This window comes from Oreochromis aureus, linkage group 3 (genome assembly GCF_013358895.1).
Source record: "Oreochromis aureus strain Israel breed Guangdong linkage group 3, ZZ_aureus, whole genome shotgun sequence".
NCBI classification, from domain to species: domain Eukaryota; kingdom Metazoa; phylum Chordata; class Actinopteri; order Cichliformes; family Cichlidae; genus Oreochromis; species Oreochromis aureus.
The window spans coordinates 93,340,549-93,365,497 of NC_052944.1; the positions used below are offsets into that span (position 1 = coordinate 93,340,549).

The following is a 24,949-nucleotide window of genomic DNA, read 5'->3' on the forward strand; positions in this document are numbered from 1 at the left end:
TGAGGGGACCCAAATGCAGGAGAAGGGTCTGGCTGCAGCCACTGTGGAGCTCCACAGTAACCGGATACACGTGACCTCCACAGTAGCCATAAACACGCATGGATACGGTGGAAGTCTTGCAAGTTGATCGCAAAGGTTGGGACAGAGTCTTTATTAAATACATTTGCCGTTAGTTATTTCATAATTCTAGGAATCGTCTAGTTTTCTTACAATGATCATGTTGCCACTTTTTTTGCGTTACAACAACATTCCTTCTTATTTTAATTTTTTTTTTTCATCGTGCTCCATGGCAGAGAAACACACAGATATGCTTTTTCCTGGCCCTGGTTTAAGTAAGAGAGCTGGATTAACAGCTTCTGTGGGCGAGAAGAAGAAAAAAACACATTTTGCATTAGAATATGATTTATTGTTGGCGTCAGAGATGCAAAATAACGAATACTTCAATACTGTACTTAAGTAGAATTTTCTGGTATCTTTACTTTACTGCTGTACTTTTTTGTGCCTACTTTATACTTCTTTATACTTCTACTTCTCACATTTTAGCACGCGTGTCTGTACTTTGTAATCCGTACATTTGTAAATCAGACCCCCGCACGCGTGCTTTGGACGCAAGATTACTTCAAAATTTTGTACATAAATTATATTTTAGACCCTGTACTTCTTACTTCCACTTGACTAAAAAGTCAAGTCAATGCTTCTACTTTTATTTGATTATTTTTAAACAGAGGTATCTAAACTGTAGTAAGGAACATGTGTACTTTTGACACCTCTGGTTTGAGTCAACACTGTAAATTTCGTCACAAACAGATTTATATATTTATCAATACTTCTATTCGTTATTCTATTCTGTACAGCTTTTTTATTGCCCAGATTTTAGTTAGCCCCTGTTCAATTGACTGTTATATGTCAATAGAAACATATCTCACAAATTAAAGTGTCTTGTAAAATATTTGGGGTTTTTTTTCAAGAATTTTCTTCCCAAATCTCTTACATGCAGACTGTAAATTGTTATTTCTGCTAAAACCTGAACTTAAATGTGTATATGGTGTTAATCTGTTTTTCTCTCTGTTTTAGATGCACATATCAATCTGGCATTCGGGCTTAAAGCCAGAATTGCAGGAATGCAACACGTGTTGCAGAGGACTCTTTCACTGCCCTGTGTGCCCCACTTTCAGCCCTACTCTCAGGGCAAAGATTGAGGAGCATCTAAGTGTGCATATAAAAAATGCTTTGCATTTCAACGCAGTTCAGTGCATTCATCTGCAACAAAAATAGTGTTTTTATAAAATATATTTTTATTTACTTTTCACCACTTTTCTTGACATAACTTTTGTGATCCATACCATTTTGCTTTCGTTATTGAGGTTGGCTTGGATGTTTTTGTTAACATGTACAATCTGATTGTTAGATAAATTGATTGCATTCTATACAACTACATTTAAATTACGTATGTTTGGCTTTTTTGTTTGTTTTTTTGTTTGTTTTTTTTATCTCTTACAGATAAAATGATATGCCGGTGCAGGCTGCCTTGTAGGACAACAGGACACTTTCACTGCCCTGTCTGTAAGATTACAATCATACGGTGTGGGGATATGGCAAGGCATTTATTCTCTTGTCAGCATTCTTCAATGCCAAGTCAGCCACCATTATCAGGACTGCTCCCCGGTGAACTCTTCGAGGAGCCCCGTCTCCCCCCCAAGGTTTTGTCTTCGGTATCTGAACCATTTTCTGAATCTTTGTTAGAACATTCATGTGCTCTATATATTACTGTACACTATTCTTATTGTATATATTGTATATCTTATATCTTATTCATCTGTTCCTCTGTCTCTCCTGCTGCTTTGAGCACGTACATGACAAAAGAATTTCCCTCGGGATAAATAAAGTTATTCTTATTATTATCTTATTACCCTCTGTGTTCAATATAATTGCAGCCAATGGAAAGTCCATGAAAATGACATGCCCTCACTGTGGCCTTACTCTTCGTACAAAAAACTACAAGGCTCACATGATGAGGAGGCACTCCAACCAATCAATAGATGTTTGCCTGGCCAGTCATCTGCAGTGTGTTTGTGTAGATGAAACTACAGGGTTATTTGCTGTGCAGAGAACTGGCCATGGGTTTTCTGTGCCAGTTCACGTTCAGAGGAAAACATGGGGGATGTCTCACAATATCATGTGAGCTGGAGGAATGTCAGCAATACCAGTTGCTGGCCCAGCGGAGCGGACTAGGCTTCAGTTTATGTGAGCACCTTCGCTCACTAGATTACTGCCGAGAAACTGTAAAGGAGGTTTTTCTTCAAGAGCACATCGTGATGGAAATGGTGGACCTTAAATTTTTTGGAGAGGCCAAAGCTGCTACCAGCATAAAGAGACAGAAAGCTGCCCAGATGGCACATGCTCCACTTTGTGTGAGGGTGGATTTTGGTGGATCCTCAACACAGATCTGTTTGTCTGTATTTGAGCCGGAAATACACAGTTTCTGCCGTCTTGGCAGAATATTTGTGACTTACAATGCTCTGAGGAACACCTGGCATTGTGCTTGTGCAAAGCCACGAATATCATGTCCTCATAAAAACATAGCTAAATGACATCTCTTCCAGACACAGAGAGCCGTCGAAAGGAGTATACAGTATATTTTTAAAGAGAAAAAAATTCATGGATCTCTTCCAGAAAATGACATCTCACAGAAAATGGATCATCAGAAACAGCTCTTTCCATGTGAAACGTTGTGCCAGTCGTGCCCAGAGCACCCAAAACTTGATGAGGCTGTTCTAGTTACCAATAAAGCGAGGATTGTCAGCATGATGGGAGTGATTGAGAGTAAGTTTTAATGAATAAGATTAAACATCAGTGTGAAATAATTAGTTATAATGGTTCCTATACTAATGTTTTGACATTAATGTGATTTGTCTTTAACAGATGTTTCAACACACCATAGATCGTGTCCTCAGTGCCACATGGTCTACAGATACCAGGAGTGGACAGATGGGCTTCACAACTTTGACAACCACGTTGTTTTGTGTCTTGAACTCTGACTTTTTTTGAGAGAAAATCTGCAGGTGAGGATCGCAAAAATAAAATATACTCATCTGAAGATTGCTTTAAAAATGTGTTTGTGTCATTATGATATGTTGGTGCCCAAATTTAAATATCTGTGTAATCACAGTCTTCTTCACCCTATTGTCATATTACAGAACCATGTATCCGCTTCAAGGGTCATTGACTCATTGGAGGGCTTAAGAAGAGTGAAGTTTCCTTCTAGGGATACCATTTTTCATGCTTATTGCCATTTTGAGGCTTTGGCTGACGCAGAATACATGTACTCCTGCATAAACTGTGGGTTTCACCCCCCTGTGGTAGTTATGGACTTGCACAGAAAAGGGGTGTTCAAGTTAGCAGGTAAGTTTAATGTACATTTGTGTTTATAGTTCATTGTTTACATTATGTGCATGTTCTTATGAGTCAATTTATTATAGTGAGTGACCTCGAAGCCCCGGAAGACTTCAATGGTGAACATGACATTGAAGGTTTTTGGAACTCTATTCACCTGGTAATGATAAGCCGTGGGTTTTTTCCAAGTGAGTGATGGCAAAAACTTATGGAAAGTCATTCAGTGTTTTAAAGTAATTAAGATTGTAATTAAAAACATGCCATTTTCTGTAGGCGGCGTGAAGAATCCATTTTCAGTTCCACCAAGTTACACGCACTGGGCACCATGGATCGGGAGTGAAACTCGAACAAGTGACATTGTGCTTAACACAGAGTTTCAAAAAGTAGGAACAAGCTCTTCACAAAGCTCAGCAGTGTCACAGAAGACCGTCTGTTGGATGAACTCGCCAAACAAAAGGTAACATTGCTTTGAAGTTTTCAGAATATGTGACATAAAGTTCTGGGGTTGTTCCATTTACAGTTTTACCTAATTACTGTCAGGTTGGAGTGGTGACAAAATTGTGTAAAGCCTGCAACATCGACTCCAAAGGCTCCCACTTAGATCTCATCACCAGACTGAGGGAGAAGATGAAGAGCAGGCAGACATATGATAAGGTCTTTCAAAGCATATGGGCTGCCTCTGGTAAGCATCACTTAGTGATTATTAGAAGTAGCATTAAAATATGTAATTACAATCACAAACAACTTTTTAAATCTTTGCTTGCAGGAGGATGGTCTGTAATACTGTGTCCACATGGCATTGTATACAGTGTTAAATTTAATCTTCGTGCTGAAAGTCCCCGGGATTTTGCTGACCTTCTCCTGTCCTGGAAGCACATGCCAAACGTCTGTGTTTACGATTTTGCGAGGGGTTTGGCGGCACACACCAATTTGCGGGTTCCTGATAAACTGCCATTTCATCCACATGAAGGCCGACTGGCTGAGCCCACTGAGGAAAATGTCAAGGCTGCACAGGATGAAAGCCTGAAAGTGAATCTTCCATGGCTACATGAAAGGATGGATAGTGTAAATGAAAATCCTCATCCTGTCACTGGATCATCTGACCATTATGTCCTGTATGACAGATTTCATGAGGGAAATACAAAAGATCCCAAGGACATTACGCAGAGTTCAACTTGTCCCAGAGCTGAAAGGCTGGCTGAACAGTCAAGTTGTTGAACAGTTCTTTGCAAACATGAGAAAAAGCAATTACTTTTTAAGTAATATGAGTCCATCCACACATGTGTTTCTGATGAGAAATATAACTCATCATTATAACACTGTCACTAACAAGAAACTTCTGGAGAGGCAGCTAAGACATGGTCGACTTGGAAAGATCAATATCTCATTGTCGGCACTGGGTCAAGCTGTCGTAGGTAAGTACATGCATTGTCTCATGACCAGAACGCTACCATTGTTCACATGTTAGATTTGTTCCTATCTGTGTGTTTATATTGTTTTCTTTGTGTACCTAGCCCCACAGGTGTGCAATAAACCCAGAGAAACCACAGAAGCGGTGCTGAACCCAGCACCTTCAATGTCTGGTGACACTGGTAAAATTTCTTATTTTGAATGGTGATTGTCATATATAGGTGAAATAATAATCTTGCATTCATTATCTTGTTGTAGTTGAGGGCTCATAAACGAATTTGTTACATGCTGTTTCAAATGAACTCCCTTCTATAAATAGTGCTTATTTTTCTTGCATTTGTATGCATTTAATATGCATTCTATGTAGTGTTTTGTCTGAAACCTGTTAAAATCCCTACAGAACCTCAGGAAAGAGTTGACAACAAGAAAGCCAGTAGAAGGTCAACAGATGCAACTTTTCCTGACCTGTGTGGACCACCATGCGAAGCTCTGACAAAGCCTGAGAACATTTTGCCCAGCCGTTCATCCTGGTGTTTTGTACCGCACCCTGGCCAACAACAGCTTGTATGTTAAAGTTTTCAGATGTCGCAAAGTGCAACTTTTAGTGCTTATCTGATTTTGTCATCCACAGTCTATGACACCTCTCTGTTTTTTTAGCTCAATTATGTTCTGGACATCAGCAGACCCAAAGATGAGCTGACTGTTGAAACGTCTTCTGGATGCCTGACGCGGGCAGATTTTTGGACACTGGGTTTAAACAAACAAATGGAATCAACTGTAAGTATGTTGTTTCTATGAATATGAAATAATAAAGTGTACATTCATTTTTTTGATGTTTTTTTCTGTTTCAGATTGGAAATGGCTGTTTTGAGCTTATCACTAAAATTGTTCAGTCAAAGGTACTGTATGTTGTATACGAGGATCGTCAAGCTTTAATTCAAAGAGTTGTTGTTTTAAATGTGCTGTTTTTCCATTCTAGGGGATAAGCATTTACATAGAAGATCTGTATGTCACCCGGACTTGGCTTGCACCCTATGGCTGTGATCCATTGCAGTCCTTTCCTGTTAGTGTAACGTCCTTTAAAGAAACAAGCAAGTAATCAAAATGATTTTTCTTATAACTTTGGTGAGAGTTCATATACAGAATACTTAAAAATAAAATTGTGTTTCAGACTGATGCTCAGAGGATGGACATCATAGTTCTCCCTCTCTGGACACCTGGTCATTTCCAGTTGTGTGTAAGTCTTGTTTTTGACACATACAAACTGTTAGAATTTCGCTGTGTTTGAGATGTATTCAAGCTTTTATGACGCAGTTTCAAAAGACTTTGATTATGATCGCTTGCAATGACATTGTTTTCAGGTTTGAAGTCATGGCTAACTGTCTTTTAGGTACTGAAGCCACCTAAAAGAGAAATCCTCTTTCTTGACCCATTATACACAAAGGCAGGATTTGGTGGCCAACAATATGTTTCACTTTTGAGGTCACATTTTTATAAGCATTTTTGGTTTGTTCCAGAGTTTTCAGGAACCTGTTCAGTGTTCCAGGTTAAGTGCATCCCAGATCATGTTCTGCTGATCTTGAGAGTTCACACATACAGTACACTCACATGCTTTTTTTATAAACTATTTCAGCATGATGCTTCAACATTTTATTCTATTTCTCATCAAGTCAGTGATGCTGTCTTTAGATGAGTTTCAGACATAAGTAGGCTCTTCAAATGTTCTAGTTTAACATAAAACACCATTAAATATTAGTTTATAAAATATGCCAACCTGAAATTAAAGCTGAAAATGCTTAATTTTGACCAACTGTGAGCATGTGACTGTGACTTTTTCATTTTGTTATGCTGTTTTGTTGAGGTCGTGTTCCTAAGGCCTGTAGTTACAGTTGGTGCTATTAGCAATAAACATTTCACACCCATCATGATGATGTCTGTTAACTTGTGAACGTAACTGTCTTGAAAAAAAGGAATCTTGCAGTGAAGCTCATTCCCGGGCAGTGGTCAGAAAAAAACAGCTTTGACTTGAAGGTATGTGCTAGTTTAAGTGTATGGTGAATAATATGAATTACACTAGTCTTCTTTTAAGGGATTTTATTAACGAGCCTTTATTTTCAATGTAATACAGGGTTTTCCAAGCCAAGACTATGGAGCTGACTGTGGGATCTTCATGCTGATGGTAATTTTTCTCTTCTCTTCTTGAGATTCATACAGAAGCTAATTTAAGCTTCTAAAAAAAGGACATTTTTATTTTTTCTTCCAAATAGTCTGCTCTGTACGTGGCACTGGATGCACCATTTGACTATACTATAGTAAGTATCCTATTTACTTTCACAGCAATGGAGTCTTGAATCTTTTGAAAGTTGTTAAATATGTTTCATATTAATATTTTACAGTCAGACATGCCCTACTTGTGTAAATGGTGGTGCTTGCTGTTGATGGAGAACTTTGATCTCAGGAGGTATTTATATTTTGACTTCTGTTCTCTGTTGTGTCAAACTTTACACACCTTAACAATATCAAAATTTTCTGTTAAGCTCTGGCAAGTTATTTGCACACTGGAGAGAGGAAGCCAAAGCTGTGCTTGAAGGACAACACGTGCCCATTTCCAGACTGAAAAAGCGCAAGTTCCAGGAAGTCAGTCAGGTCAGTATTCACTTTAAACAGTAGTGTAATTACATGGTTAGTGACATTTGAATAACTGTTAAAAAACTGTTCTGCAACAGAGAAATAGCTATGTTTTTATCCCCATTTGCCTGACACAGGAGCCAGCAGTTGTTGAAGATCTGCGTCCTGCTGTGCAGTGGGTTGTCCAAAATAAGGCACTTTTCCGTGGACACGTAACAATGCCAAAATATCTGTCCTTAAATCAAGGGGACCAGCAGAGGGTCTTAAGAGACATGTCAGAGGAAGAAGACACTGGAGCAAGGGACTTGTTTCTCTTTGTTTTCAGTTTGCAGAGGACATGGAGCTCTTTTGAAAGCATGTGCTGATGAGCAGGGACTAAGGGTCAGTGCTATGTTTGACATGTAATGGACAAATGAAGGCACTGGCTGTGTTTGTTTGTTTGTTTAATATGTCGTTGCTGTTTTTTGTTTTGTTTTTGCATAGTACAAAATTCCAATTAAACTTATTTCAAAATGTTGTTCACTTGATTCCATGTCCATACTTATAATAAAGGATTACAGTGTAACAGCATTAAATGTAAATGTAACAGCATTTTTTTTATACTTGTAATTTCAAAATAAAAAGCTTATTGTTGATATTAACAGTAAAGAATTGTAATCAATAATATCTTTATACATTTTAAACATTAACACTCTGGGCTCTATCCTGGCCATTTGTGGCCAGGATAGAGAAGTTCTTTTTTTTTTATTACTACACTGCAGTGGACCAAAAGAATGACACAGGTTTGATCTTAAGGATCTAATAGTTGTGTGTGTTGTGCATGACATTGCCACACAAATATGTATTTGCAAGATAGAGTAGAATAAATTATGACGCATCAAATATTACATAGGCTGCAGTGAATTTCTGTTGATACAGACTATTGAGCTTTGAGTTTCCCAGTCAAACTTAGCTTTGAAGCACATGCTAAAAACACTTTTACTCTTGTACATTTCATAACAAGACACCATAGCCAAAATATTAAAAAATATATATTAATAAAAAATTAAAAGCTGCAGCACATACAGCAACAAACACTGTTAGTAAATGTGTCCTAGAGTTTATGCAGGTGCAGAAAGTGCTGCTGCTGTAAGTAAGCCTAACAGCTTCCAGATCACTTATTTTTCTGGAAAGATGGTAGGAAGGGCATCACTGCTCATTTCTACAATCTCCCAGATCTTGGAATATGATGCCTTTGTCCCATGAAACCACTTCACAGTACTAGGAGTCCACTAAAACCTATAAAGAGAGTGATCCTGGAAGAAATGGGCACACACTAGTAACCTCAACAATTGATTTTTCCCCCCGATGCTCAGATGGGGAAAAAAAGGAAGTTTCATGAAAACATTAGGACTTTATCACCGTTTTATCTGAAAAGTTAATGGTAATATATAACCTAACTGGCTATAAAGAGTAAAAAATTTAGATACAATTTTGATTTTGATGAAAAGGACTGGTGCTATTTTAAAGAGTCACGTCGGTAAAAGTAGATAAATGTTTTAAGAAATATACATTTTATAGCATATTGTGAACATACACAAAAAGTGGCCATTTTTGGCAACAAACAAGCTGAGAGAGTTTTATATTTTTTGCTCTCCTTGAACAAAAATAACAGTGCATAATAATCAGTGTTGATGTTAATCAATTAGATGTCCCAGACTCTACTATTAATAATACAGCGGTCCCTTGTTTATCGCAGGAGTTACGTTCTAAAAGTAACCCGCGGTAGGTGAAATCCATGAAGTAGCCAACTTTATTTTTTACAATTATTATAGATGTTAAGACTGTAAAACCCCTCACCACATGCTTTATACACTTTTCTCAGACAGGCATGAACATTGTCATACTTTTCTCTTTCGTTTAAACACTCTTAGAGTTCAAACCTTCGTAGAAACATAAGTCCAGTATTATGGAATGAAACCAAAAGGTGCCTTTGGCGATGCAAAACGCATCGTCGGCATTGTTGTGTTTGTTTGGGAGAAAACATATAGTACAGCACTTCAGGGTTACACTGCTAGCGATCGAAGCTTTATGTAAATTCGACAAGCTAAACGCATTCTGTACTGTACAGCAGCAGTCCCCAACCTTTTTTGCACCACGGACCACTTTAACGTCAGACAATATTTTCAGGGAACGACCTTTAAGGTGTCGCGGATAAATACAACAAAAGAATAAAAAAAACTGTGGTATTTTGTAAATATAATAATAAACGTGACTTGAGCTGTGCGCCAACAACAATGACAGTGACATCCTCCTCTCTGCTTCTTAATGCTCTCTGGTCGCTATGGTAATGCATAAATAGTTCTTTCAAAATAAGACACACAACTACAACCATACATTTCACACCGGAGCCTCAACTCTCGCGGAACGGTGCCAAAGGACTCACAGACCGGTACCGGTCCGTGGGCCTATTAGGGACCGCTGCTGTACAGGAGACACTGGACTAGATTGATTGACAATGGTCTACAGCAATCAGAACGCACAACACGATGTGCTGTAAAAAATAAAATGAAAATCAGTGAAACAGCGAGTGTCGCAGAAGGTGCACCGCGTTATAGCGAGGGACCACTGTACACTTTTGGCCACGAACAATTTAGGGCAGGGGTGCCCAATCCCAGTCCTCGAGAGCTACAATCCTGCAGCTTTTAGATGCATCCCTACTCCAACACAGCTGAATCAAATGGTTTGATTACCTCTTCAGCATGCCATCAAATTTGGCAAAAGCCTGATAACAAGCCATTCATTTGATTCAGGTGTGTCGGAACAAGGATGCATCTAAAAGCTGCAGGACGGTAGCTCTCGAGGACTGGGATTGGGCACCCCTGATTTAGGGGATGGTGAATTTTTTTAAACAAACCCAGAGTGTTATAAAAACCCACTTAGAACCATTTTTATTTCTCAGCAGCATCAATAGTAACAAAAACGCAATTTAGTTTTCGCTGTCAAAGTCGATTTAACTGAAGTTACGTGTTTCCTGCTACTGTGGAGGTCACGTGTATCCGGTTACTGTGGAGCTCCACAGTGGCTGCAGCCGGGTGCTCTTGGGACTTCAAGCGTGCATACCCTGAATTGGGACACAGCCTAAGAGTCTGTTACTGGAGCTCTTTGGTTCTCAGCACGTTTCTTCCAGTCGAACAAACATTTGTGGACGGCCTTAAATGCATCTGTAGCAGGGCGAGGGCGCCCTCTGCTGGTGGACATCAGTGCTCACATAAAGACCTTCAGCAGCTTCAGTGAAGACTTATTTAAATGGACACAATCTGGAACACTGCTGCTGCATTCAGAGACCGTGGGAAACACAGGACTTTCCTTTAAAAGTCATGTTTCACAACACTGTATTTTAGACATGCCATGCTAAAAGTCCAAATTACAAACAAGCTCATATAAAACACAAACACTAGAGCAGGATGCTGAGAAAAGTCCATTGTGACTCATAAAAGGTATGAAAATACAACTCACACAAGAAGGGCCACTTTGTCACGGTCCAGAGCAGGATGACTCCGTGTTTGTGCGTTTTTATAAGTGTGCTTCGTTTCAGGTAGTTTCTGGTTTATTTTGGTGCTTTCTAGTCTTTAGATTTTGTTTCTGTGCGTCTCTTCTGTCCCTTGTGTTACGTCTCGCTCTTGTCTTTGATGTTTGTGTATTTCCTGTTTTACTTTGACAATCCCGTGTTCTGTGTTCCTGCATCCTGTTTTGCTTCCTCTCTGTCTTGTCATGTGTGATTAGTCCCAGCTGTGTGCTGTGCAGTTCAACATCACACTAATCTAGAGAAACACCAACGTACTAAGAAACAAAGCTGTGACACTTTAAGCGTTCCAGCTGAACAGCAAACATAAAATCACCGTCTGCTGTTTGGAAGGGCGGCAACAGTTGAGAGCATTGCTGCCTGAATGACAAACACTGAGGTGAAAGAAGATGGCAATCAGAAAGTGATGGCTATTGTTTGCAGCAAACGATTTTCTGAGTATTTTATTAGTAATACTTGGTGTTGTGAACGGTTTCCAGCTCTCTGATAGTTTTTCTTAGAATATTGTTCAGTGTCAGTGAAGCTAAAAGTAGAAACATTGTTTGCTATTATTCAACATTCAGGGAACTAGTGAACATTTCCTCAAGGACTTCAACTCCATCTCTGTTGAAAAAAACATGTAAAACTTGTGATATGCTAACTTTAAGTTGCAGAATTTTACCTTTTTTCTATTTTATTTAGTTTTGACTGACAGTTTTATGAGTAATACATGCTTTGAATATTCTTATATTTGTACAGTAGTACCGAATCACACTGGACAACACATGTTTGCATGGCAGTGTACGTTGTCACATAAACCTTGAGACCAACACACTTCAGACCCCCTGGCATGTCTGGTTGCTGGTGAAAAATGTGCATTCTCCAACCTGACTGCTGGCTGGAGAAATTAGTCACAAAGAGGGTCGTCCACCAAAAACCTCCATGTGACTGCTTTGATGGATTGAAGGTTGTCCTGACACGAGGGGTGTTCGCATGAAAATGAGATCAGCGGGTATTGGAGAAGGGGGGGTTTTTATAGCCTGAGGCCAGAAGGGGCGTGAAGGAGGAGTGGTCCCGCTCCTGAAATTCAGATGATATCTCCACTTAAAAACTGGTATATATCACCTCGTTGGTTTGTCATCTTGAAGTGGTCGTGTGATTGGCCTACCACGACTACTTTATTCTTTCTCAGTCAAACAGCAGCGATCATGCGATTGTTTTGCCCCCTTAGCTCCAGGTGCTTAAAGCACCCAGATTACTTACGTAGACAGCTACTTCCGTACAACTGATGCGGTAAGGTGCGGTAAGCTGAAGATAACTTCAAACTTGAACGTTATCATGGATGCTACACACTGCACACACACACACACACGAACACGAAGATTCACTCTGCGCTGTACATCAGTGTTTATGGGTGATTAATGTGGTGATTTCAGCCTGAGCCAGAACCTTTTTATGACACATCACACACTCCTGTGATTTCAGACTCTTTGTGGAGACACTGAACACACCTTTGACCTCCACCAACACAAACAGCTGCACTAAGAAACAAACAGCGTCTGATATATATGGATGTGATTAATGTGAGGAGACTGTGTTTTTTCACAAAGGCTGAAATGTACATGTGTGTTATTATTTCAGATTCATGCACTGAGTTTTAAATCTGTCATTAAAGTGTTCACATGTAAACCAGGCTGTTTCTATCACTGCACACTTTACTCAGAAACACATGCAGACACGTTCTTCTGCAAATGAAAGAAGTGGTGCTTTATGTTTATCTCAGCTTTATCTCAACAGAGAAATAAAGGACAAAGGATCCCAACAGGAAGAGGAAATAATTAACTACATATGAAATCAAACACTGTGAACTCTGAACTCTGGACCTCAGATCAGAAAGATGAAGGTTTTATGACGGTCAGAGTAATCAAACTAAAGTAAAACATTAAAAAACCCAAACAGCACTGACCGAACAAGATGAGAAAAAAATAAATACACTCCAGACACACACTGAGGAGGCACCACAGACACACAACTGTCTCATTCTAGATCAAACAATCAAAGCTGAGTTTGTGAAAGTTTATGTCTTTGTAACGCGTTACTGTAACATGGGCATTACTGCCTATCTCTGGTCATAAATTGTCACTATATAAATGAACGTGAATAGATTTAACAAAGTCAGAAAGTGCTTTAGCCTGAAACACCAGCCCACAACGACCCCTAAGGTCCAGCTGTCAACTATGATGTAAGGGCTAATGTGTTGACGAGTTTAGTCTGACCCATAATTTATGTTGGAAGCAGTGGAACAGTAGCAGAGCTGAAGGCAGACTGATCGATTCTGGAACGATGACTTCATTCCCCTTTGTACTGAGGCTGCCTCTTCTCCTTGAAAGCAGACAAGCCTTCCAAACGGTCTTTGGTTGGTATCACCTGGGAATAACAAGCCTCTTCTATTGCCAGACCTGTAGATAAATCCACCTCTATCCCCTGGTTAATTGCCAACTTTGCCATCCTTATTGCAATTGGGCCCTGGGGGTTAATCTCCCGTGCAAGCTCCAGAGCCCTCAAGTAGGCAGCATCTCCACTGTTATTCTGCTCCACAGAATGACTGACAAGACCCATTTGTTGCGCCTGTGTTCCATCAACCACTCGCGCAGCAAAGATGAGCTCCTTGGCTAGAGAGACGCCAATCACCCTAGGGAGACGTTGTGTACCACCTGCTCCAGGAATAATTGCAAGTTTAGTCTCAACTAGTCCCATTTTGGCAGTATTGGAGGAAATTCTGATGTCACAAGCAAGGGCCATTTCCAAACCTCCTCCTAAGGCAGCACCATCAATTGCAGCAATTGTTGGTACTGGCAGGTTTCCTAGCTCTGTAATGAGGGCTCTTGCTTTGGATACAAATGGTCCCACTTCGCTCTGGTGCATCTTGGCTCTCTCCTTCAGATCTGCACCTGCACAAAATATACCAGGAACCAAACTACATAAAATTACACTGCGCACTTTTTTATTCTTCTTGATGTCCTCCACAGCTTCAAACATCATTTTCACAAGATTTTTGTTTATGGCATTTTTGGCTTTTGGTCGATTTATTCCAACGACGACAATACCGCTGTCTTCTCTGTCCAGGTATCTAACGCGCAGCTCATCCTTTGAGACGGAGCTGTAGTATCGCGTAACAGCACTGTGGCCGTTCAGGCGAGGACAAAGCACGATTCTGTTGGACAGAACATACCGTCTGGCGTAGAAGGCAGCGGCTAGCCTACACGCACTTTGTCGATCCGCTGACTGCACGCGAAAAGATTGCCAAAATGATCTGCAACCTAACAAGACGGCTGTTTTCTTCCCTAGCACGATGTGACAGGCATGGATATTCCCAAAAAACTGCAATTTGTAGACATCACATCTGTATTCTCCACTGTCTCTCTCTGTGGGGTATTTCAGGGTCAGACTGAGGTCTCCAGTTTTCAGCAGGTCTTCATTCATCTTTGTTTGGTTTCTGTAATCCTGGTGCTGTTCTTCAGGCTGGTCAGAGCCATCGTCATATACGTGGACCGTCCTGTATTCAGGTTGATGGTGTCTCCACTCCACTTCAGCATCTTCAGGCAGGTTTTGTGTGGTTTTGAAGGGCAGCTGGACAGACTCCACCCCCTCCTCCACCTCCACCTGACAGACTGAGAGGACAACAAACACAACATGAGCTGTACAAAGTGTGATTGGTGTTCACAGAGCAGCATCATGTGACTCTTGTTCTGCACTAAATGAAGCGATGGAGTGGCGCCTCCTTCAGGCAGAGAAACAGCTCATGGAGAGAAATAATTATTAGAGCAAAAGCTAGAGTGGAGCTGCAAATAAGGCCGAGAGGAACGCTGCAGAAAACTGTTCATGTGTGAATTCATAACTTCATAGATTTATCTGTGCACTAAAATCAGAGCTGCTTCTATTTCTAATATGACAGCTGTACATTAGAGGTGGAACACTTTTCCATCCATCTCCATCCATCCATCTTCATCCGCTTTTATCCGAGGCCGGGTCGCGGGGGCAGCAGCCTAAGCAGAGAAGCCCAGACCTCCCTCTCCCCAGCCACCTCCTCCAGCTTATCTGGGGAACACCAAATGCGTTCCCAGGCCAGCCGAGAGATATAATCTCTCCAGCGTGTCCTGGGTCTGCCCCTGGCCTCCTCCCGTGGGACATGCCCGAACACCTCACCCAGGAGGCGCCCAGGACGCATCCTTCTCAGATGCCCGAACCACCTCAACTGGCTCCTTTCGATGTGGAGGAGCAGCGGCTCTACTGAGCCCCTCCCGGATGGCCGAACTTCTCACCCTATCTCTAAGGGAGAGACCAGCCACCCTTCGGAGGAAGCTCATTTCTGCCGCTTGTATCCGCGATCTCGTTCTTTTCGGTCACTACCCACAGCTCGTGGCCATAGGTGAGGGTAGGGATGTAGATCGACCGGTAAATTGAGAGCTTGGCTTTTACACTCAGCTCCCTCTTCACCATGACGGACCGGTGCAGCGTCCGCATCACTGCAGCCGCAGCACCAATCCGTCTGTCGACCTCCGGCTCCCTTCTCTCATCACTCGCGAACAGGACCCCGAGATACTTGAACTCCTCCACTTGGGGCAGGAACTCATCCCCGACCCGGAGTGAGCACTCCACCCTTTTCCGGCTGAGAACCATGGCCTCAGATTTGGAGGTGCTGATCCTCATTCCCGCTGCTTCACACTCGGCTGTGAACCGCTCCAGTCGAGCTGGAGGGCCTCACCGATGAAGCCAACAGAACCACATCATCCGCAAAAAGCAGAGATGAGATTCTGAGGCCACCAAGTGAAAGCCCTCTGCCACTTGGCTGCGCCTAGAAATCCTGTCCATAAAAATTATGAACAGAACCGGTGACAAAGGGCAGCCCTGGCGGAGCCCATCACCCACCGGAAACGAGTCCGACTTATTGCCGGCAATGCGAACCAAACTCTTGCAACGGTTGTATAGGGATCGAATGGCCCGTAGCAATGGGCCAGACACCCCATACTCCCATAACACCTCCCACAGGACACCCGAGGGACACGGTCGAATGCCTTCTCCAAGTCCACAAAACACATGTAGACTGGTTGGGCAAACTCCCATGCACCCTCAAGTATCCTTGAGAGGATAAAGAGCTGGTCCAGTGTTCCGCGACCAGGACGAAAACCGCATTGTTCCTCCTGTATCCGAGGTTCGACTAACGGACGAAACTCTCCTTTCCAGCACCCTGGCATAGACTTTCCCAGGGAGGCTGAGGAGTGTGATCCCCTGTAGTTGGAACACACCCTCCGGTCTCCCCTCTTAAAGATGGGGACCACCACCCGGTCTGCCAGTCCAGGGTACTGCCCCTGATCTCCACGCAATATTGTAGAGGCGTGTCAACCAGGACAGCCCTACAACGTCCAGAGCCTTCAGGAACTCGGGCGGACCTCATCAACACCAGGTGCTCTGCCACCAAGGAGTTGTTTAACTGCCTCAGTGACCTCGACCCGAAATTGGCGGGTCATTCCCTCATCCCCAGACTCTGCTTCCTCCTCAGAAGACGTGTCAGTGGGATTAAGGAGGTCCTCGAAGTATTCCTTCCACCGCCTGACAATTTTCTCAGTCGACATTAGCAGCGCTCCGCCAGCACTATACACAGTGCAGGTAGAGCACCGCTTTCCCCTCCTGAGACGCCTGACGGTTTGCCAGAATCTCTTTGAGGCAGTCCGAAAGTCTTTTTCCATGGCCTCTCCGAACTCCTCCCACACCCGAGTTTTTGCTTCAGCCACTGCCCGAGCTGCATTCCGCTTGGCCTGTCGATACCTGTCAGCTGCCTCCGGAGTCCCACAGGCTAACCAAGCCCGATAGGAGTCCTTCTTCAGCCTGGTGGCTCTCTTCACCTCTGGTGTCCACCATTTGGTTCGGGGATTACCACCACGGCAGGCACCAACCACCTTGCGGCCGCAGCTCAATGCAGCAGCTTCGGCGATGGAGACGCTGAACATGGTCCATTCGGACTCAATGTCCCCAGTCTCCCTCGAAATGCTGTTGAAGCTCTGCCGGAGGTGTGCGTTGAAGATCTCGCGGACTGGGGCCTCTGCTAGACGTTCCCAGCTCACCCTCACTACGCGTTTAGGTGCACCAGGTCTGTCCAGCGTCCTCCCCCGCCACCTGATCCAACTCACCACCAGGTGGTGATCAGTTGACAGCTCAGCCCCTCTCTTTACCCGAGTGTCCAGAACATATGGTCGCAGGTCTCGTGATACGATTACAAAATCGATCATCGACCTGCGGCCTAGAGCGTCCTGGTGCCACGTGCACTTATGGACACTCTTATGTTCGAACAAGGTGTTTGTTATGGCCAAACTGTGATTTGCACAGAAGTCCAATAACAAAACACCGCTCGGGTTCAGATCAGGGAGGCCGTTCATCCCAATCACGCCCCTCCAGGTCTCGCTGTCGTTACCCACGTGAGTATTGAAGTCTCCCAGCAGGACAACAGAGTCTCCAGGTGGGGCTCCTTCCAGCACCCCCCCGCCCCCCCCCCCAGGGACTCTAAGAAGGCTGGGTACTCTGAACTGCCACTCAGCGCATAAGCGCAGATGACAGTCAGGACCCGCCTCCCGACCCTGAGGCGCAGGGAACAAACCCTCTCATCCACCGGAAAAACCCCCAGCGTACCGGCAGCAAGCCGGGGGATATTAGAATACCCACCCCAGCCCGCCGCCTCTCACCAGGGGCAACTCCAGACTGAGACAGAGTCCAGCCCCTCTCCAGGAGACTGGTTCCAGAGCCCAAGCCATGCGTGAGGTGAGCCCGACTATATCTAGCCGGTACCTCTCAACCTCACGCACTAACTCAGGCTCCTTCCCCACCAGAGAGGTGACATTACATGTCCCTATTGCCAGTCTTGGCAGCCGGGATCGGTCTGCCAGGGCCTCCGCTCCCTGGCCCCGCCCGACACACAATGCACCCGACCCCTATGGCGCCTCCTGCGGGTGGTGGTGGGCCTGCGGGAGGATGGGCCCATGTCTCCTCTTCGGGCTGTGCCCGGCCGGGCCCCATGGACTAAGGCCCGCCACCAGACGCCGCCCTCGGGCACCCTCCCGGGCCTGGCTCCAGGGCGGGGCCCCGGTAACCCTATCCCGGGCAGGGTAAACTGTTCCCTCGATGTTCTTTTCATAAGGGTCTTCTGAATCGCTCTTTGTCTGGTCCCTCACCCAGGATCAATTTGCCATGGGAGACCCTACCAGGGGGCAAAAGCCCCCAGACAACATAGCCCCTGGGATCCCTGGGACACACAAACCCCTCCACCATGATAAGGTAGCGATTCACGGAGAGGGAACACTTTTCCACCCAAACCAAAATGTTTTGGGTGGAAATCAAATAAAAAACCAAAACAGCCACAAACATCAGACATGCTAACACTGTAACATTATTGGATGGAGCCCACTGAGACTGAACCACCATCATGAATCTGTCAGCTGTATCTACAACACTGACCTCTGACTTTCACCTCCACTTGTTTTGTCATCAGGATGTTTCCCTCCCTGGTGTAGATGGTGCAGGTGTAGGTGGAGTTGTTTCCATCTGTGGGGTGTTTCAGGGTCAGACTGAGGTCTCCAGGTTCCAGTAAGTTTCTCTTCATCTTTGTTTGGTTCTTGTATTTATCGTCCTGTTCTTCAGGCTGGTCAGAGCCATTCTCATACACGTGGACCTTCCTGTTGTTTTTGTCCTTCCACTCCACTTTAGCATCTTTAGGCAGGCAAACTGTGGTTTTGCAGATCAGCTGGACAGACTCCACCTCTGAATCCACCCCCACCCAGGGGACTGAGAGGACAACAAAGCACAACATGAGCTGTAGTAACATTTATAATAATCATCTGATGGCCTTCTTACAGTAAACTTATCTCTGTACTGCGCCTCAGTGCTGCATTTGGTACACCAGAAAACACTGACAATAAAGTAATTATGCTGCTGTTGTGGTTTCTATCATATCCATCTCATAGATTCATGAGGATTCTTCCTCAGTTACAAAAGTTGGTCATGGAGTTCCACAAGGTTCTGTACTGGGACCAGTTCTTTTCACATTATAAATCTTTCTCTTATAATATAAGAAAACACTGTAAACATTTTCACTGATATGCAGCTGAAACCCAGCTTTATTAATCTATGACAAAAGATAAGATTTAAACTACCAGCATGTCTTAAAGTCAACAACCTTGATGACCTCCAGTTTTTTTAAATTCATACATAATTGAGGTTCTTGTACTTGACCATTAAAACCTGAGAAACAGGGTGATCAACGACTGACACAAAAGGAGGAACATTTACTGTCTGCACATGTTTCCATGTCAGCCTGCTGTTTACCACCACAGAAGAAGAACAGCTTGTCCACATGCAGCCTCTGTGTCAGATGAATGCAGTGAAGCACACACACTGTTTAGTAAAGTCATGTTGTGGAGCTGTTTCACTGATCAATGACTGAGTCTGAAGGAGGTTTTCTGACTGACAGGAACAAACCTGGAAGTTTTTCTTCAGCTCTCTGTATCAGCTGTTTGTAACTCTCAACTCTTTCAGCTTCTGGAACAAGTTTGTGTGAGCCACAGTCAAGGAGCCACCAGAGGACACCTGCTAACCATCGGCATTATGGGTAGTGTAGTAGGAGACACTCACCTGACATGAAATAGTGCCAGAAATGAAATAGTAGACCTCCAGAAACCACAAGAAGAACCAGGAGAACCAGGAGAGCTTTGGCCCAGGATGGAAACCGTTCTGTGGAGAAACACAAAGAACAACATGACCTTTGACCTCTGACTGAATGAAATATTTTTTTTACTGAATATACTTCAAGCCAAGATACTTGTAGTCAAAATATGTTTTCAGCAGTAAAATAATAAAGTTTTATCTGAATGATTAAACCGAGTGATCCGAGTGTTTGTTGCTGACCTTTGACCTGCACCTGTATGTCTCTCAGTCTCATGTAGCCATGCCTAAGGTCTGTGACGGAGCAGGTGTAGGTGGCGCTGTCAGACAGTTGGAGGTTTGTCAGGTTCAGGCTGAGGTCTCCAGTTTCCAGAGCGTCAGTCTTCATGGATGTTCGGCCGCTGTAACGCTGGTTTTGATCTTTCAGTTCGTCTCCTTGAAGCTGACGTTGGTGGACGGTTGGAGGACTGAGGTCGGAGCGACTCCACACCACTGTGGGGTCAGTCAGAGCGAAAGTGTTATACTGGCAGGGCAGGATGAACGACTCCCCCTCATACAGCTCCACAGCTGAGGCATGCTGGGAAACTGAGGACACACAGACAGAGGCTCCATGAGTCACTTTGAGGTAAAGATACACCAGGTAGATATGTGTGTTTTTCTTTGCTTTACTTTCTGTACAGTCTCTCACTTCTTTTTTTTTTATTTTTAGATTCTTTACTTTTCTGTGAATCTGCATGCTCCATGCATGTGTAACAGGTGTATTAAAAAGATCATTTATATTTCACCAAAGATCCATCCTGTGCTGTTATTTTCATTTGTCTTGTTTATGGACATGCATGTTTATACATATTTATTTTCTGTATTTATATTTTGGGAGCTTTTATTTTCTTTGTGTGACCTTTGACTTCCCACAGAGTCACTTCCTGTTCTGGTTAGAGAGCGATTAAACACAGTTAAAGTAATCAAAGACATTCAAACATTGTTTGTTCCACTTATGCATTTTGTCTCACACTGTTATTATATGTTCACGATGCAGTGTATCTTAATTTGTTATATATGTTTTATATGTATATTTCATTATTTTAGCAGCTTGATTTATAATGAGGTTTGTTGTGATGTCACACCTCAGTCAGCTGGATGTTCAGAGTAGAGCCCTGCATGGGGACTGGGACCCAACACCAATCTTGCAAGAGCGGGAACTAAAAATAGACAGCGGGTCCTGAGAGCCATCGTGTTCACTGTGATGTTCAGCAAGTTTGAATGTGTTTCTTTGAAATGTGTCTCAGGGTTTTCTGATTATTATTGTGATTATTGTTGCTGTGTATTTGTGATCCAAAGCTCAGAGGCTTTTGTGTTTTTATTGATTCTCTTCTTGTTCTACTGAAATAACTCATTCTGTGCATAGAAACTTATTTCATCATACAGTATATCTGCAGGTGTGGGCGGGGTCACACACAAAAACAGCAGAGGTGGGTGGTAATGGTCAGAAATTCAGCAGGAGTGGGATTTAAAAACAGTCCAGCACAGACTCAAGTTCAGAGCTTTTATTAGCTGCACAATACAAGCAGAAAGAGCAGGAAGCTTGGAGTGGGCGGGGCCAGGAGGACACCATCGTGTGTCTGCGGTCAGACTGTTTAAATGGGCCTATCAGAGCCTGTTGCCGGGCAGATTATACATCCTGGAGCTGCAGCTGTGGAACAGCCACAGCAAAAGGTGTTTGGTGTGACGGGCGCACCTGCAGACACACAACTATGCAGTGAGTGACCCCCGTGCAGCAACACTTTAATGCAGTATGAGTTGTGTTAGTTTCACACACACTGCACACACAAATATAATGACACACACTTCTTGTTCATATATCTCACTCATTCATTTGGACTTTGGTGAAATCCATTAGTTCTATTTGGAGCACATTTAGTGAGCTTTTGTACAACACAGTTAAATTCTGTCTTTGTCACATTTCTTTGTTTTCCTGCTGCTGAAGGCTCCATGTGACTGCTGAGGGCTGTTGGTAGTTCGATACAGGAAGTGCTGATTGGACCAAACCAAGCCCTCTCATTGGGGGCCAATGTTTGTGTTGTTGTTAGATGATTGTTGGTGTTTGTGTTGCCCTCATGTCTCACACTGCTCTGATCAGCCAGTATTTAAGTCCTCTTTGTTTCTTGTGGGTCGGCTCACTTTGATTGTGTTGAGCAGTTAGTTTGGAGTGAAGTTGTTTGAGTTTAGTTCTGATCAGCTGACCTCTCTCTCCGTGTCACTTCCTGTTGAATATTTGTGTATTTTTGGCTAAATAAAAGCCACTTTTTCCCAAAATGGCCGCTGTGTTCTCACGTCTGAGCGGCTCGCTCCATCACACTCGCTCACACCCCAAAACATGAATGTGATATAAGCGTGCCCTGAAAGCTGAATACAAACATATAGAAGGTCACAGCAGTGTGGAGAATATGAAAATGAGCTCAGACACAGTCAAAGATTCTTTTCTATGGATGTTTTTCAGGAGACGTTTGGTCCCTGCAGGAGTTTGAGGCTCAGACCTAAACAGTTCACCTCCTACCTGACGGACAGCGTGGGCTTCAGCTCACACACACCTGTACAGGTACACAGCACACAGCCACAGTGAGGAGACATATTTGTTCTGCTCCAGCAGCATGTCGTAGCACCTCACAAGTGTAGATACTGTAGGTGCAGTGAATGTTTAAATTGTACTGATTAGAATAAACTGGACATTCAATGCTAAGATTCAGCGCACTGTGTTAGAGGCTGGGATTTCATGAATTCTTTACTCATCATAAATGATGAATCCTTTGGTCATCATTTATGTCCAGTTGAGAATGAATCTGTGCGCTCACATATTAAATGAATTGAAAACAGTAGTGTGATCTCCAGTCTTGATATAAGGAATGAGAGAACTGACAGCTGTTATTTTAATCAGCCTGTCTCAGTTGTTTTAACTGTAAGCATCATAAAGTAATGTGGTAACATCTGGACTGACGAGTTTACTGTCAGCATTTTAATTGCTAGTTTAAAGGCAGTAGGTTGCAGCCATTGCTCTAACACTGTATAAATGTAACAGGCAATAGTCTGAGCTGCTTCAAGCTTTGCTTGTGAAGAGCACAGCAGCTTACAAAACACGTAGCTAGCTCGTACAGCTGCTACATACAATTTTCATAAACTAAGATGACCTTAAAATAACGGGGCTACGTGCGGTGATGCTAGTGTTAGCCATGTTACCTTCAACAGGTGGTCAGACTGCGTAAACAGGCACACAGTCAGAGGCTGGTCTCTGTTTCGCTGCAGGGTCCCTTCATTCTTCACATTTCCGTGTCGAGCCGAGTGTAAATCCCGAGGCTGAACGGCCTTTGTACAAGCACACACGCTTCGTAGCAGGGAGAAGCTATGAGCTAGAAAAATCCAGGCAGACAGCCTGTGTCTGTCCAACCCAATGACTTTCTACAGTCATTCGAAAAAGGTTTTTGAAATGAAGTTTTTAAAAAGCATTTTAAAAATCAGTTTATTAAATTGGAATTCAAAAATGAATTCACAAATGCAGAATTTATTTTGCAATTCATTATTTAAGCACAGAATTCTTTATTTCGATGCGCGTGACTCTTGTGATCCTCCATAAAGGAGTCCCTCTTGCAGCAGATATGTATATTAAAATCACCAGAAATATGAGCCTCGAAGCTAGAGAAAGTAGGAGTAGGCAGTCGCTGAAGTTTAAGTTTATTTTTGAAAACTGTGGCTAGGCCTCCAACCTTCCCTGGAAGTCTCGGTGAGCTGAAAAAAAAAGAAACAGTCACGGGGAATGAGTTCAGAGGAGAAAAGCTCACTGGGGCAAATCCAAGTTTTGGTCAGGAACAAAACATCCAGCTGCAGGGTGAGGAAAAGATCATTTACGATGAAAGTTTTATTCACCAGCGATCTTGAGTTAAACAGTGCCATCGGGTTCTTAGCCACCTCATCCCTGACAGAGGCGCGTCTCAGCTTGCTTAGGAGTCCCAGAAGTCCCAATCCAGGTCCGAAGCAGCGAGCACACCACTGGAAACGTCGGATAAAAATTAAGTCCAATAGGGCAGATCCAGCGATGGCTGAGCAGTTTGAAGGATGGCCGGCCATGGGAGGTGAATGGAAATTGCAGAGGAGTTAGCCACAGCATGTGCCTTAAATAAGGCTTTAAGGGAAACCCGAATAGTCTAAATAGTCTGAACAAAAAGTCTAAATAAAAAGTACGAAAACAGAGAAGAGGATTGGAGTGGGTAGGGGTGAGCTGCTGTTTCTTTTGATCACCAGTTTTCTCCTGTTTTGAGTTAGTTAAGGAGGTCAGACTGTCTCGGTTTTGGGTCGCTGCTCGTGCCATCGACCGGCCAGTCAGCTGAGCAGTTTTGCGTTCTTTTTCTAACTTTAATGCTGTTTTCGTTGTTGTTTTTCACCGTCTACTATTTGTATTCTTTTCCTTTTCCTAATTTTTGTGATTTTTCGGACTTTTTTTCGAAACTCAACATGACCCCAAGGCTCACCTACACCAGGGACTCCCTCATCCAGCTGCGGCTGCAGCTGCAGCCCGGCCTCCGGCTTTTCCACCGAAAAACTCACAATAACACGGTAACCGGGGGGGATTAAAGATGAGTGGGGTGAGAGCCAGACTAAAGAGGGAGACACACAAACAACAAGTGCTCCCGTCCACCCTAGTCCAGTGCTTAACCCAGGTTTCTGATTGGCTTTCTAACAATTACCTTGTTTTAAACATGAACAAGACAGAGACCGTGATCATAGCTCCTCCTGATCTATATTCTAAAATCAGTCAGGCTCTTGCCCCTTTCTGTTCTTCTGCTAAGCCAAATATTCGAAATCTTGGAGTAATATTTGACTCTTCTTTGGGCCTTGACTCACACGTAAAATCTCTGTCTCGTTCCTGTTTCTTTCATTTAAGGAATATTTCTAAACTGCGACATATGGTCTCCTTAGCGGAACTGGAAAAAATTGTCCATGCATTTGTGTCATCGCGTTTAGATTATTGTAATTCCCTGTTTACCAGCTTGGATAAATCATCTCTTTCTTTTCTCACTTTGTGACAACATGTCTATGAAAAGCGCTTAATAAATAAACTTTACTTACTTACTTACTTATCCTTGCTAATCCTTGCTAATGTGCGGTCTCTCGGCTCCAAGCTGGTCGAGCTACAAGCCTGCGCCAACCACCTGCATGAGTACAGAACTGCCTCTGTTCTGGCATTCATGGAATCGTGGTTAAGCAACAACGACATCG

At 43.3% G+C, this 24,949-nt stretch overlaps 1 protein-coding gene, 2 long non-coding RNA genes and 1 pseudogene across 4 annotated transcripts; 3 read left to right on the plus strand and 1 right to left on the minus strand.

Annotated features, from left to right (window-relative positions):
• Positions 1-2,737: 2,737 nt before the first annotated feature.
• Positions 2,738-3,304, plus strand: LOC120438498. Its single transcript, XR_005611949.1, has 3 exons — positions 2,738-2,823; positions 2,923-3,062; positions 3,198-3,304. It is a non-coding gene; the product is annotated as an uncharacterized LOC120438498 (long non-coding RNA).
• Positions 3,305-3,365: 61 nt separating this feature from the next.
• On the plus strand, positions 3,366-4,726 carry LOC120434696 (annotated as a pseudogene).
• A 1,084-nt stretch (positions 4,727-5,810) lies between these two features.
• On the plus strand, positions 5,811-6,816 carry LOC120438494. Of its 2 annotated transcripts, none has more exons than XR_005611944.1 (3): positions 5,811-5,866; positions 5,975-6,040; positions 6,774-6,816. It is a non-coding gene; the product is annotated as an uncharacterized LOC120438494 (long non-coding RNA). The 2 variants fall into 2 exon arrangements; XR_005611945.1 differs by lacking the exon at positions 6,774-6,816 and adding an exon at positions 6,194-6,378.
• A 6,429-nt stretch (positions 6,817-13,245) lies between these two features.
• LOC120438486 (methylglutaconyl-CoA hydratase, mitochondrial-like) lies at positions 13,246-14,151 on the minus strand. The gene has a single exon (XM_039608893.1). The coding sequence runs from the start codon at positions 14,015-14,017 to the stop codon at positions 13,325-13,327; it is 693 nt and encodes a 230-aa protein (XP_039464827.1). The 5' UTR covers positions 14,018-14,151; the 3' UTR covers positions 13,246-13,324.
• Between the last annotated feature and the right edge of the window lie 10,798 nt (positions 14,152-24,949).